Raw genomic sequence first — 16,359 nt, 5'->3', positions numbered from 1 at the left:
CAGGTTCAGGCTTCATATGAATACCTGTGCAGACCTCTAGAAGGCCTACAGTAGTAAACAGCTGTCTCTACTTAACTGTGGTACTCACATGGATGATGCAAACGTATCCTGTATCGGGCCAAAAATATGAAGTGAAAAGAGATCAGCGGGTGTTGGGAGGTATAGAATCAAGCTCACATTTAGACCAAGCATTTCGTGCCAAGTGTAAGAATGACTTTAAATTACTCTTTGATAGGTCTTCTTAGATCATTCATGAGCTACATGTTTTAGACATGAGGAATTTCTATATTTTGTGACACAAAATCCTACTTAGAAATTGAAGATAGATGTTTGTGTCCCTACTGCGGTAGAAGCTAGTAATGGGTACCAGGCAGAATTCCCTGACATGTTGTGGTAGACGTACACTTTGTTTAATCAAATAATGAGCAGTCACAGATCAGCCATGATGGAGTGCTGCCAAAAGGACACTTTGGAAAGGAAGACCGATTATTGGAGCTTTAGAGCTTGTCAAGAAAAGTTCAGGACATTGAATCTGATTGCATGTGAAATGTTAACAAGAGTGTTGATAACAAATTTTTAACTCCAAGCTAACTAAATGGTAAATGTAAATAAAGGGTAAACCCTCATTGTAGCTCTAAAGGACACTTCAGGTGAAAGTAATTTCACAGACCTGCTGCCAGATCAAGAACTTGCCAGGGACTTCTCAGTCCAGACAGAATCTTTTTCTTGATCTGTTAATCCTAGTATTAGACAAAAACACTGTGAGGAAACTTCTCTTAAAGGTGCTATAAGCAAAGTTAGCTAGTTATTTGCTAGACTTAGGTAGACTTAGCCACTGAATTAGACTACCCCCTACATCAAAATCCTACTTTTGGCTGTCACAGAGACATCCCTATGTCAATGATATCTGTCAGAATGTATAGACATTTTCTGTCTGCTATTCCAGAAAACGTTTTTAGCCCTTTAAGTGGGAAAATTGTCCAACGGCAATTCGCCAAATATTGGAGCTGAAGTTTTTTTTATTATATTGTATTGTTGTCATACAATCCCTACAGGAAAGTGTGCGGTCAACATACACCTAAACTCAAGGAAGCAGCCATTGTAATCTGCAGTACCTCCAAATACTAGCCAATATTTTTTTAACAATAACTAAATATACCTTTGAAGACAAACCTCCCAAAACTCTGAGGTTGTTAATCAAAGATATATGCTTCTGCTAAAGCCACAGTCATGGTTATTTTAGCTAAATCGTGTTTCATAGTGTAATTTCTTTAAGGGAAACAATCCTCCAATCAGAGAATCGCTGCAAACAAAGCACGGCAAAAGTGCTCTGCAGCAACTGCCCATTACCATGATGCACTATGAATGGTGTAATTGGGTCAGCCTCCCTACACTCTCAAACTAATTATATTTGTATATATCTGAATATATTGCAATAAAATTTTTATATATTCTTTATATTCTTAGAATCAACAACTTAAAATTAATAGTTTTTTTCCATCATTTTTCATTTGATTATGTCATTAACAATGCTTCATGGGATTGCACTTCATTCCCTTATGAAATATGAGAAATACAGTCTTGTGTCTTTGTTTTCTTGTGTCCGATTTTTAAATAGCCTACTTTTTGCTCCAAATCATAGTTTTAATGTTGTGAGTCACCTCAGAGCTGGTTGATTTGTTTCATGGCTTAGAACTCTTAAGAAGGATTTTATGAAGTCCCTGTGGGTAAAAACTGAATGGGAAAACTAGTGGCTGACCTAGTGGGCGAAGTGACATTGGGGAAGCAGTAAATGTTAAATGTAAGCCAGGCCCAGATCATGTGGCCATATGATTGCACGATGAGTGTACTGTATTATCCTAGTTCAGTGTGACGAGAGTCCCTCTAAGGCAAGTCAGTTGACTTGGTGGCCATCATGTTAACCTCCCCAGGCAGCTAAATTACATGTAGGCTATGGATCTTATTTAGGTTATCTTATTCAGCTTCTTTACCAGAATCATATTGGTCTAATGCAGGGGTCCCCAAACTTTTTTCTATGAGGGCCACATCATTTTTCCTTTCTATAATGGAGGGCCGTAGTCTAACAGAAAATGGCATGGGCCGGAGTGATTTATTGTGGAGATTTTATTATGATTTTAAATGGATTTACAGTATTATGCCTCCTAATGCTAGATTAATTTATTATTTATGCACCATACATATCAAGTAATATATAGCCTATTAAAAGAGTATTATTACTATCGTAATGACATTTTTTTCATATCCATTGCTATTGAAATCAAATTATTTACTTACTCATGCGTATTAGGCTAATCAGTGTGAACTATGGGCTTGTTTCTGGCTGGTGAGAAGTCCAATGTCAGGTTCCATTCCTGTCACAGCCAGTCTCAAAGACTGATGCAAATGTTCATCAGTGAGTCTTGATCTCATTGGATTTTTCATCAGTTTCATGCGTGAAAAGGTTTGCTCACAGATGTGCTGCCAAAAAGTGTGGACATCTTCATTGCATTCCTTCTGATGTTTGGGTAGGTCTCGTTAGGGAGGGCAGTATAGAATTCAATGAGACTGTTGGGCTTAAACGCGTCTTTCAGAACATCACAGTTCTGTAACTCAGCCAACTCAAACTGATAAGAAGGCAGGGCTTCGTCAATGTCAGCAGCAAAAGGGTTCTGAAAAAGGCGGATTTCTTTAGCGTGGACATGTAGCTCACGGAATCGCACATCAAACTCCTCCTTTAGCATTTCCAGCGCTTCCACTGACTTTTCAGCTGGGAATGGGACCACTGGTTTCTCAGCTGAGAGGCTTTGGGTAACAGGGAGATGGGTGAAGTCTTGCTTTTGCACTTGTCCCACAAGCAGTGCTAGTTTCACCTCAAATGCTTTTATGTGGGAATACATGTCACATATTAGTTTCCCCTTGCCTTGGAGCTGCACGTTGAGGCCATTCAACATTTCTGTCACATCTGTTAAAAAGGCGAGGTCCCATTTCCATTTTGTGTCGATCAGTTCTGGGACAGTTTTGCCCTTTGTCAGAAGAAAAACATTGATTTCGGGTAGCAGCTCGTAAAAACGCCTCAAAACTCTGCCCCGGCTTAACCATCGGACTTCTGTGTGGTAAAGCACATCTCCGTGAGAAGACTCTAGCTCGGACAGAAAGACTTGGAACTGCCTGTGTTTAAGTCCGTTTGCTCTGATGAAGTTTATACATGACACCACCACTTTCATAATCGATTCCCACTCCAGAACTTTGCAGCACAGTGCTTGCTGGTGAATTAGGAAGTGTACTTGTAAAGGGGGCATGAGACCTCTTTCCTCCGTTTCTCTATTCATGCGTCCTGTCAGTCCCCTTGACGCGCCAACCATACTAGGAGCTCCGTCAGTCGTGATGCTGGCCAGCTTAGACCAGTCTAGATCCAACTCTTCTATCGTTTGGCACACTTTACCAAAAATATCCTCCCCTGTCGTAGTACCTTTGAGACTTTTTAGGTTTGCCAGCTCCTCGGACACTTCAAAGTTTGAGCTAACTCCGCGAAGAAAAATGAGCAGCTGTGCCGTGACCTGCACGTCATTACTTTCATCCAGCGCTAATGCAAAAAAATCTAATTCTTTCACTTTTTCCTTCAGCTGGGCATATACATTATACCCCATTTCTTCAATTCGTCTGGTGATTGTACTTGCGGACAGACTCACCGCATTTAAGACGTCTTTCTTATCGGGGCACACCTCCTCCGCAACAGCATTCATAAATTTCTTTACGAACTCACCATCACTGAATGGCCTACCGCAGGTTGCAATCAGTTTAGCTACCTGAAAGCTAGCTCGAATGGATGACTGGTTCAACTGTGTTTGCCGTACAAACGTATTTTGCTGAGCAGATAGTCCACTTTTTAGCTTCGACACTTTGTCTGCTCTCATTTGGCCTTGTAAACTCGCATACTTGTCTCTGTGGCGGGTTTCATAGTGTCGGCGCAGATTGTATTCTTTGAACACAGAGACTGTTTCTTGACAGATGAGGCAAACAGCCATTTCTTTGCATTGAACAAAAAAATAATCACTTGTCCACTTTTGGTTAAATACCCTGCATTCTGAATCAACTTTTCTCTTTCCCAACCGTTTGGCCATTTTGTTGTCACTTTAAATTTTCTTGCTGGATCGCGTGCACCCGCTCGATCACGATGGAACGTTAATCCGGGTGAATCTAACAAATAATTTGGCTACTTTAATAATTATAACTAAGGGAAATTGTATTTTGAAAGCCAATATGTATTATCAAATACAAATATGATATGATTAAAACATATTTAAAATTAAATTGTAAAAATATTTCTCTGCATGGCATTGTTCAGAGGGCCGGTCCAAATGTGGGGGCGGGCCGTATTCGGCCCGCGGGCCGTAGTTTGGGGACCCCTGGTCTAATGTGTATGCATAGAGTGTAAAGAAATAGCTGATGCTTATCAAAAAGACGATTGGCTATTTTAACTGAAATAATTTAACGGGCGGGGCTTCTTTTCCTACAATCACCAACTTGTGTTTGCGATTTCTCCCAATTGTTTTTCTACAAGTGTCTCCTTCCTCTTAGAATGTCTCTGGTAATACTAAGACTGACTGAAGTATGTCTCACTATTGAGTTGTTATTTACTTAAGCTGATTATTCCATTATGAGATCAGTTTAGGACACTAGAATCAAAGTGGGCGTGTGTTTAAACCCATCAGAAGGGTCTTCACATTTCATTCCTCATACTTAAGTATCCTGCTGCTGTATGTTATGTTAAAAAGACATGAATAAGTGTCTTCAAAAGATGTTGAAGGACTCCATTACCATTAAGTGTAGGAATTGCGTATTATGATTCGTTAGCAGTCAGTCATGTAGTACACTGGAATTATCATGTTATGTAAGGTTAGGTTTGACAATTGGATTGTGCCGATTGAGTCCTCCAAGTGCAATGCAATGTCACAGCTCGGACTGAGATTACAAACAGTCATGAGGTGCATAACAAAAATACTAACATATGTTAAAGCTGAAGTGTGTCAGTTTTTGATGTTAAAATAATGTCCCCACAGAGACTATAATAATATAATAAGCTATAATATTATACAAATAATAAGCCATTTGTAGGTTGATTTCCCCAAAAGTCTAAACACAGTGGCGCTATTGAAACATGTTTGTTTTAGCATTCTGACCAGTCTGACAAAGTAACATTTGTCTCAACCAATAGAGTGCAACTGTCTGGTTTCGGAAAGTAAAAATCCCATTAATTTATCCCATAGATTAATTGATTTTCAACGTTAACTTATAAAACTTTAAAGACAGACCTACCATGAGAGACGGGGTTGTTCATCGATGGTATATGCTTCTGTTGAAACCATCTGTCTGCTTTATTTCAACGTCACTGTTTAAAAATTGTGTTTGATCTTGGAATTCATGGGAAACAACTACATTACCCATGGTACAGCAGAGTAAGATCCACCAATCAGAGAACTCTGGCCAACGAAAATCATGAAAGTGCGACCATGCGCTCCCATGACGCACTGTGAATGAAGTAATCGAGTCTCCATTCACCCTAAACTACTTATATATTTGTACATATTAGAATATTTAGCAATAAACGTAACACATTGTGTTTCTATACTTCGAATCAACAACCTAAAATCAGTAGTTTTATATATTCCCATAATTGTTCATTCAATTACAAGATTGTAGTGCGTGCCCTTATGAAAGTAACTTGTACCTTTGTTTTTATGTCTGATTTTCCAATACTTTTTTGCCTCAAAACAAAGTTTGTGATGTTGTGATTTACCTCAGAGCTTGTTGGTTTGGTTCATGGCTTACAACTCTTTTATGAAGGATTTTATAAAAAGTCTATGGAAGGAACGAATGGGAAATACTTCCGGAACCCAGGCAGCTGAAAAGGTGGACGGGCATTGTTGCGCTCTATAATGTGCATTTGGGCGGGACAATTGGTTTGGCCAACCAATGAAAGAAGAGGGTAGTGATCAGGAACCCTATTAAAAAACAATAGTTATTTTTTCAGTTCGGGTTGTTTAAACGACACACACAAACAAAGCGGTGGCATGCATGTAACAGCCCTGAGGAAAATGTAATATTGCTCACTTCTGATTTGTAACACAAATGTTGTGTGCAAAATTCATAATTTCAAGGAAGTTTTTATTTTTCCTTTTAATGTCAGGTATTATAGAGAATATATAAGCTTAGCAAATGATTTCTCACTGTAACTGCTGTCATATTATAGCACTATAGATCAGTCAAATCATGAATTTCTCTGTGGGTTTTAATGCAAGCTAGTTTTCTTTCTGTCGACATTCTTGTTGGGCTTAATTAACATTTACATGTTTCTCATTAGCTGAATTCCCACATGTTCGTGTGAATTTGAAAATGAAAGCGGGCCTATTACATATCCCTGTGGTACTCCACAAAATATGAGAATTGTGTTTTTGGGAATTCAAGCCTTTCCTGCAAAATCATTGTTTCATTGCTTGGGTGTTTCATACAGTGCCTGTTCAGTATGAATTTCTTGTATTTAAACTGCTGTTTAAACTTATGAGGTTTCTCATGCTTCAGATCTTTATTTGATCTCAGCTGTGTAACAGCGATGTCTTTCAGTTTCCGCTTGATGATCTGTAAAATATGACATTACAGATTCTTGGTTTGCTCATTGTTGACATACTTTTGGGTATGTTTTATCCTTTTAGGGCAAAGCATTGTGCTTTTTTTTCAGATGTCGTTTCCTGTTTGTTATTGAGAGCTCTGGTGCTAGTTTCTTAAACAGGAATTAAGACACATGGTGGCAGGTTGCAGTGGTTTCAACTTTGTGGCTTTCACAGAAAACAAATTTCCTTAGAATTACACGTCACTTTGAGTATTGCAGTACTGTTAGCAGCTCTCTTAAGATTAACTATATGAATAAAAAGTCCTTTATTTTATGTCCTTTTTTATAACCACAAGTTGCTTTTAAAGAGGTGTGTTTTGGAAGTAACATCTTTAGACAAATGTCAATATTTTGCAGTGTGCATCTTTACTTAAGAGGAGGTGACTACCAGTAGACTGTGAAGTTTACAGTAATTAGACAAATAAAACCAGAGGACCTGACAGAAACACCTCCTACTGTAACCCTTTGCTCTGTAATGCTGTGAATTCATTCCACAGGGCAGGGATGGGCTACTCGCAACCTGCGTCATGTAAAGATTGCCTTCAGGCTAGGGTGTTATTGCCGCTATCTGCCAGTAGGCCACTTGTTCCGTACATTTAATTTTATTTAAAAAAAAATGTTTTGGTACACTCTAAAGAAAATGACTAATACAATTTATTTAAGTTAATTTCATGAAATGTCTGAGTAAATGTCAGATTAAAATGAGTGAGTAAATTTAACTTAAACATTTCAGTTAATACAGTAACTGATTGTACATCTGATGTACATTTAGGAAAATTTCACATTTTATTGAAAAATTTCACATTTTGAACTTTCCTTACAAACACTTGTTTTATCAAGTAACTAACTGCTTCCATGGGGAACCTTAATGCATTTTGTGATCAGGAACAGATCATTTTGATTAGAAAATGAACTTCAGATTTCAAGTTATCAAACGTAACAGCAAAATCAACAATAAAAATTGTGTAAATAAACGAATAAACAGTAAAACCATGCATACTCATAAATTATTTAAGCACGATACATGCTAGGAACACTGTTGAAAAAGTTAAGTAAAATTAACTTAAAATTACCTGTAAAATGTACTCATTGTTGAATAAATATGACAAGGTTTTCTACTTTAAGATTGATACATGATGATTTATTTTTAAAGTTAACAAATCATGAATAATATTTACCTGTAAGCTAGAACATTAATTTTAAATGTTTGAATTAAAGTACAAATGTAAAATTTACTTAATATTTTCAAGTTCATGCTTAAACCAACTTATTCAATGTAGAAAGTACTTTTCTGCTATATTTTCTTACATCACAAAATATATATTTTTTCAGTGTAGTAATCTGAATATTGGTGTTACATTTAAATCTTAAGTCTAGTCACTTAGAAAAGTAATTGCACACCTGTCCTCATCAAGCCGCACAATTTAAGGTATCTTTTATGCCTCGTCACAAATGGTGCAGGACAAGTTACACGTCAGAATATTATATTTGTTCACATAGTAGTCTAATATTGATGCTTGCCTTGGCAAACTCCGTTAATATGCATATGCATTTAATGCAACACCATATTAGGGCAAAGAGGTTGCCAGGTTGCCTGAGAACCTATAATTACTTTGGCAATGGTGTACGTTTTTCATTAAGTTCAAGCTGTTTAGATAACAGTGTAAACCTACATCCTGTCTGACAGTTGGACACACCAATCAGTGCCCAAATACTCTTTAACTAAGTAAAGAACAAGGCTTAGGCCTTAGCCCTCATTCAAACTTGGCAGTATATTTGCCTTCAGAACTAAGTTTGAATTTGGATGCTGTTTTTTAAATGAATGATTAATGCCCAATTTGGCCATATACCTCAGTCGCACATGACCTCACTCCGGTGTGAGTCAGGATTATTCTGAGACTGCTGCAAAGTGAAGCGCGTCTGTCTGCATCCAGGGCTTCAGCGCCTGCCAATTGTGTATTTAAGAGAGATCTGTTAAACGTTATCCGTTTAAAAATAACATTAAAGGGACAGTTGACCCACAAATTAACCTCATGTTGTTCCAACTGCATATTGCCTTTTTCTTCGGTAGAAAACAAAAGGAGGTATTAGGCAGTTTTTCAGCCTTTGTCACCATTCATGTTTATTGGATGGAAAAATTATGCAATGATAGTCAATGGTGACTGAGACAAACATCCTGCCTAACATTTCCTTAGAAAAAAATTATGTGGGATGTACGTTCTACTTATATACCTGCCACTGAATGGGGACGACTGCTAATCAGGGCTTAAAATAAACGTGCTTTTTCGTGGCTTATAGTGGGCTGAGGTCAGTCATAATGATTGTGACAAGGAGGAGGGTGCACAGCCGGTGCTGAACCAGCTGATCAGCGGGAGAGTGAGATAAAGGGGAGCTGGAGATGCCAGTTCGAGAGAGAGAGAGAGAGAGAGAGAGAGAGAGAGAGAGAGAGACTCACACAGCCACGATGCATGTGTGTCTGTATTTGTTTATGTTTGTTTATGTTGAGTTTCTTCAGCTGGTTCAGGCCTCCTCCTTGCCTGTCCTTTAACTGTTAAAATGATGTCATTACTTTTATCTCCTATATAGCATTTATAAATGAATCATTAGACAGCCTTTAATTCGCTTTTTGTTATGGAGTACAGAAAACAGTGAAGAGATGCAGGTGGTGTCAGTTGTCTGCTTTGATCTGAGTGGATAAATGGTGAATCATACAGAACAAATAAAGTTATATTGCAGCCACTATGTTTTCTACATACTTCTGGGTAGGGATGTGATGGGATAAAATTTTCACATCATGATAATTGCTGAAGCTTTTATCAGTGTATACGGTATTATTACGGTATTGCATTACATTACAAAAAAGATAAAAATCTTTATTGTGGTTCTCTTAATAACAAGTTGAATTACCTTTTTCAATACCAAACTGGGCTTTTAAATTAACAGATAATAAAGGACTTTTAAAAGAACCCTGAACATTAAATACATTTATTAAACATTGAAATAATTGCAAAAAAAAAAACAATAATAGTATACAATAAAAGAAAAAAAGATGTAATCGTTAATGTGTAGCTAGCAGAGTTTTAGCAAACTAGTCTTAGGTCACTTGAAAGCAAGATACACATTATCTGCAAATGGAAAAGCAATGCACATGTTTGGTCGTCATCGTTGTCACTTAGCTAGAGTGTTGTATCTCAGTTTTGGAAAACGAGCAGAACTGTCACAACGTCCCTTTATTTCGCTGAATTACATGCGATGATTGTGCCGCAAATGAGCGAACATGTTGGAGGTGTTACCATTGGGAACATTTTGGTTCTTCCACCTACAATTGCTCTGCATTTTTATGGAACCCAAAATACTTTCACAATTACGACTTAAAATGTTTAGAAGGTCAATAAAGTGTCGGCTACGTTTCTCCTTCAGCCATGCTTCTCGTCGACGTTGGTTTTGTTTACATCAGAGTGCGCCTGTGTCATTTATGCCGCGTACACACAGTGTTGTGAATTTTGATTTGTTGATGGAAATAACTACTTTGCATTCAGAAAAAAATCTAAACAATTTGGCTAAAAGGTTATCTAGAATTATTTATGTTATTTTTGTTCTCACAATGAATTACCGTGATATACGATATTACCGAATTCCATCACATACATAGTTGTGACTGGCATTCTTTAAAGGGTTAGTTCACCCAAAAATATAAATTCTCATGATTGACTCACTTTTAAGCCATCCCAGATGTGTGTCTTTCCTTCCTCAGTGGAACCGAAATGAAGATTTTTATAAGCACATTTCAGCTCTGTTTGTCCATGCAATGCAAGTGAATGGGTGCCAGCTAACTGACGGTCCAAAAGGCATAAATGTAATCCACACGACTCCAGTCAATCAATTAATGTCTTCTGAAGCAAATCAATATGTTTGTGTAAAAAATAAATAGATAATGAAAACGTAATTAACTTTAAAAAAAAATGCTTACTCCTACTAGATGGCGCGTGATGCAAGCACAATGGCACGTTCATGTGAGAAGTCGGAAGTACACACTTTGTTTACAACAGAGGAACGAACGTCACACGAGAGAGATCTATCTATCTGTCCGTCTGTCCGTCTATCTGTCTGTCTGATATATCAAGCTAGAGTTTGATTGGATTGGAATTGAAATCCAGCATCAAAACATAAGGTACATTAGAAAAAGAAAGAAAGAAAGAAAGAAAGAAAGAAAGAAAGAAAGAAAGAAAGAAAGAAAGAAAGAAAGAAAATACCCTTTGAATTAAAAAATATAGGACATTATATTTTCTGCTTTCAATTTCAGCATAGTAAAATGCAACTATTGGCCGATATATTGTCACCATATGAGATGAATGTTTCCAATCTTAACTAATAAAGTGTCACTGCACTCTCAGTCTACCGGTGAGTTTACATGATTGCTTTTCTCTTTACAGGACTACCTCGCTCACATTATAGACACTGGAGACCTTCCCATCGGGCCAGAACAGGTGTGTGCTCTGTTTGGAAATATAGAGGACATCTATGAGTTCAACAGGTAAGGCATCATTATTATTCAATCATTGCCCCCACAACCCAGACATTGGTCCCCTCATTGGTTTCCCCAAGAATACTATAGTTACTACACTTATCTCTTCCACAGTAAAGGTCTTAATCTCCTTCAAAATGTGTAAGAAGCTTTCTGAATCTCATATACCAAGTTACCACAGTTTGCAACAGTTATTGTAGTAGTATCTATGTTATTTGGAGGAAACTTTGGTTACCATGATAATTATTTGTAAGGATAGTTGAGACTGTGTTAGTGTTGTGTTGCAAAGCAACTGAGCAGGAATAACACACGAGAGCAGCACTTAAACCAGAAAGTTGTTTAAACCAGAAGTTGATAATGGAATATTAAGTAAAGGCTGATTACTAGATTTTCACAACAGGTATTTAATAATGAATAAAATCTACACAAGATATTTATTTGTTTCCTTGGACATTTTCAGCTAATGCCTCCTACACACTACACAACTTTCAAAGACGTCGGATCGTGGTACCGTTCATATTACACAACTGTCTGTCTTGTCATGGAAGTCGTAGCGTTTTCAAATTACATGATGATTTGGTGACAGGGGTGAACACATTACAAAACATTTCACTATTAATGAATCCTGCTGGAATCCAAATTATTAAGACTCTGCCTGGACTCCAAATTACATTTCACAGCAGAGTACATGTGAGAAGTGATACGAGATACAAAAACAAATGCATGATCATATGTTATGGGTTTCAGAATATAATGTGTATGCCTAAAGGCATCATATATTTTATTTGGTTACAATATGAAAAAGTACCTCATGCTGAAAAATCTACCTATTTGCTTACCTGACTGTCCAAGAGAATTGGCAATTGCTCTCCAACTCTTCTCTTTCTCCACCGGTTGTGGTACAGTTCAGAGGAAACATCAAATCTGGTGCTCCTGCCAATGTTCCACAAATTTTTCCTCCATTGCTTCGGTCCAATGAGACTATCTTGATACCGCAGCCTGTTGCAGGTACATCAGGAAACATCCTGTGCCCTGTTTCTTGCTCTCTCTCATTGGTTGTAGGTCAACACTGCAGCTGTATTCAGTCAAAACATATTTCACATTGTGCGATTTGGAATCGCAGACAGGTCCAGAAATGTAACATTCTAAATATCTCGCTGACATCGGCGACGCTTTGGCTCTGATTTGCCTATGATTTCGGGCTTTTGTCGGTGAACACCACAAAACTGTCGCGTGGGAAAATCGGGCTTAAAATCACGTCGTGTAAACTCGGCATAAGGTCAGCTCCCTCATCTACTTTAACTCCTTGCCAGTATTGTAAAGAACCACTTTAGGACAGATTTCATCCATGTACGCTCTTCAAAGTTTTAGAAGTGACACCTAGGGATGCTCCGATTTTAACACCCGATACCGATCACCAATCTTCTTGTCACCTGATCGTCCGATCCTGATCATTTCAGCTTTTATCAGGATTTCTGTTATAACTGGCTATACACCGATCAGCCGCAACATTAGACCCCCCTCGTGCCGCCAAACAGCGTCAACCCACATCTCAGAACAGCTTTCTGAAATTATATTCTTCTCACACAATTGTACAGAGTGGTTATCTGAGTTACCGTAGACTTTGTCAGTTTGAACCAGTCTGGCTATTCTCTGTTGACCTCTCTCATCAACAAGACGTTTCCATCCACAGAACTGCCTCTCACTGGATGTTTTTTGTTTTTGGCACCATTCAGAGTAAATTCTAGAGACTGTTGTGTGTGAAAATCCCAGGAGATCAGCAGTTACAGAAATACTCAAACCAGCCCGTCTGGCACCAACAATCATGCCACGGTCCAAATCACTGAGATCACATTTTCCCCCATTCTGATGGTTGATGTGAACATTTAACTGAAGCTCCTGACCCATGTGATCATGACCTAGACTCAACACATACACAACAAATAAATAAATGGACTTGAAATATAGATTTGAGTTTAACTTATTTTATTGCATTTGAAGAAAGAGATTGCAGAGTGTAATTTAATTTGAAACGTCAATTATGTAGTTTAGGGGTCAGTAGAAAATATGTCTGCAGAATGCCGGAATTGAGGTATTCCAAAGAGCCGTGTAATCGCGTTTCACATTACTAGCCAAACAGATATTTTCTTATTATGTCCTGTATGTTTCAGGGCCCTGTTGTGGTTGATGCTTATTTTTTTATAGCATTGACCACATTTATTATGCGTGTTCTTCTATACAAACTGCACAATATTCCAATGTACAATGGTTCGTTTGTTTACACAGAGTCCCTTTGTTCGAGCACACTCCGTGCCTCAACACGATTTGAAAGAGAAAAAGAGGAGAGAGAAGCCATTAAACCATCTAATAGCTTATATATATTAACAATACATTTGCTTTGCTTTGTTCTTTGACATGTTTCAGCCCCAGTTTCAACTATATTGTTATGAATTTAGCGGAGGTCAACTAAGATGATTACTTCTACAGTATGTTTCTCCTCATTCCTCTTTTTAAAAAATGTATTGCAGCTGGCTAATCTAAAGCTACATAATAAAAACACAGAGTTTCTTTAGCTTTCTCGCCGTCTAACCATTCATCCAGCCAGCCATTGCTTTTAAACATAATTGTTTCCTCATCTATTGTTGAAGGTCTGTCTACCCCAGAGAGATTCTTTTCTCCTCCTAAAACGAATACAGTAAGTGAGGGAATGATTGCCATGGTTCTGTTTAGATTGGTTTGCCACAAATGCATGACACAGACAGTGTGGTCTTCATTTCCTTTGTTTGCTGTGGAGTTTGTGTTCTCTAACTGTCTGACTTGTTTGCTTTAAAATCCATGTAAAACATGGATGTGATTAAAAGCTTTCAGTTACATGGATATTTTATTAAGAATTTTTACAATTAAAACTATTGCTACCAAATGATTTGTTGTTTACGCTGTTGCACAGTTTGAAATATTGGAACAAATTATGCTTATGGGTCGACCACATACAGACTGATCTCACAGTGAATTTGAAAACAGAAGGTTGTCGATTCTAGAGCTTAACTCTGTCTGTGCTTACCGAAATCTAAAGCACTGCTCCCAGTGGCCAAAGCGGGAAGTGTTTTTGAACACAGGGGCACGTGTGAGCTCTATTTTCTGGGTGAAGTGCCCACAGAGGGGCGCCAAAAAGCGAGTTGTAAATTGAGTTGTTTTGAGCTGTAAATTATTTAATACAGTGAAGAGGAATGCATATTTTATTAACTCTACACACAAACCCCTAACCAAAATCGAACTGTTATTGGAGAAATGTTTTTATTTTTGAAGGTAAATGGAATCAATGAACTGCGCTCAATTACTTCAAGGTTTCAATGTTAAAAAATTCAGTACAACAGCATAATTGTGACATTGACTTTTAATACAAAAGTTCTGTATAAATAAATGAATATCAAGTAACTTCCATTTCAAACCATTGTTTGGTTTCCATGTTTTGAACCAAGCGGAGTGAACCAAACAGTGAAACGTTCCAGTGGTGTTATGCTGAATATCAGCACTTTTGGAACTCAGCGTGTCCAATCATATTAGACGACCGGATTTACTTTTTGTTATTTATTGTTTTGTTGCTTGGCAGCTTATAGTTGGGTGATTTTTATTTAATTGTAATTTTTTAACAAAAATATGTCACGGGGGCCTGGATAGCTCAGTGAGTAAAGACGCTGACTTCCACCCCTGGAGTCGCGAGATTGAATCCAGGGTGTGCTGAGTGACTCCAGCCAGGTCTCCTAAGCAACCAAATATGGCCCGGTTGCTAGGGAGGGTTGAGTCACGTGGGGTAACCTCCTTGTGGTCGCTATAATGTGGTTCGCTCTCGGTGGGATGCGCAGTGAGTTGTGCGTGGATGCCGCGGTGGATGCCGTGAAGCCTCCACACGTGGTATGTCTCCGCTGGTAACGTGCTCAACATACCACCTGATATGATGCGCAGGTTGACATCTCAGATGCCAAGGTAACTGAGATTCGTCCTCCGCCAACCGGATTGAGGCGAGTCACCATGCCACCACGAGGACTTGGAGCGCATTGGGAATTGGGCATACCAATTTGGAGGGGGGGGGACTGTCACGGAAATGCCCAGGCCCTATTTTACTCCAAAATTAAAAGAAACAAATAAGAAATTAGATTTGGCATATTTTGCTAACCCACATAATCACTCTTGTTCCAGATGATAACATGTTTTAACCATTCATATTATTTTTTACATTCAATTCTTTCTAATAAATAGATTAATGAAATAAATATTTATGTGATTTGTGTTAAACTATCTTTAGGTCATGGTTTATTTTTCCGTTTATTATGTTTATATTTACTGTATTTATGATCTCATTTATATTGGTATTTTTCCACCTGTTGTCGTAGAGTGATTTTTAAGTCACTGCAAAAAGGGCAGAAGTTGGAGGGAGTAAAATGTTTGGATTTGGTATGATATTGTTTTTACCTCTTTGTTATTTTGATTGTATTTTAATTTATTTTAAAGTGTCATTTGAATTTATGCGTATGAAAGGAGTGTGCCACTGTCATAGAAATATGCCTGACAATAGCAGATGATGCTGGAGAAGAACCTCAGAATTAAACTGCACTTGACCCAGCTCATTAGCGCTTTGTGTGCGAAATTTCGCAAAACCCACTTGTGCTTGGACTTAGCGCAAGCTTGCATGAAAATACTAAAACTACATGGCCATGCCATTGACTTTGTGTGTATGGCATATGGCTGCACTGCCTAAAATGTGCTTAAGTGAGATTAAACTAATGTTGCAATGCAAAAAATGTAGAAGTGTTCCCAAATGTAGAATCATCTTATTAGGCTAATGAACTATAATATTTGGCAAAATAAATGTTTATTATGATTATTATTAATGATAAATGTAATAATTAATTGAACGTTGGTGTCTTTATTATGTTTGTTTTTGTCACCATTTTAGAAAAGCAATAAGTCACTCAAGTCTATGCTTTCCATTGATTTTACCACAAGTAAAGGGGGTTTTAGGCACTCCAGTAAGACATTGCTTTTTAAGATATACTCATACATGCAGAGAGAGACTGGGTAAGCCATGCCTTGGTGAACCTGAAGCAGAAAATCTTTTCGCATCAACTGCTGGTAAATCAAACTACATGTGCTGAGGATCTAACTGATG

The 16,359-nt window shown here is 37.8% G+C and overlaps 1 protein-coding gene across 1 annotated transcript in view; it reads left to right on the top strand.

Annotated features, from left to right (window-relative positions):
* Positions 1 to 16,359, top strand: part of LOC127622096 (pleckstrin homology domain-containing family G member 3) — a 38,112-nt gene that overhangs the window by 4,355 nt on the left and 17,398 nt on the right. The window contains exon 3 of the mRNA XM_052096028.1: positions 11,101 to 11,201. Within this exon, the coding sequence (XP_051951988.1) occupies positions 11,101 to 11,201 (101 nt within the window). The remainder of the gene's footprint in view (positions 1 to 11,100; positions 11,202 to 16,359) is intronic.

Source organism: Xyrauchen texanus, chromosome 28 (genome assembly GCF_025860055.1).
Source record: "Xyrauchen texanus isolate HMW12.3.18 chromosome 28, RBS_HiC_50CHRs, whole genome shotgun sequence".
NCBI classification, from domain to species: domain Eukaryota; kingdom Metazoa; phylum Chordata; class Actinopteri; order Cypriniformes; family Catostomidae; genus Xyrauchen; species Xyrauchen texanus.
This window is presented reverse-complemented; position numbering and strand designations above follow the sequence as displayed.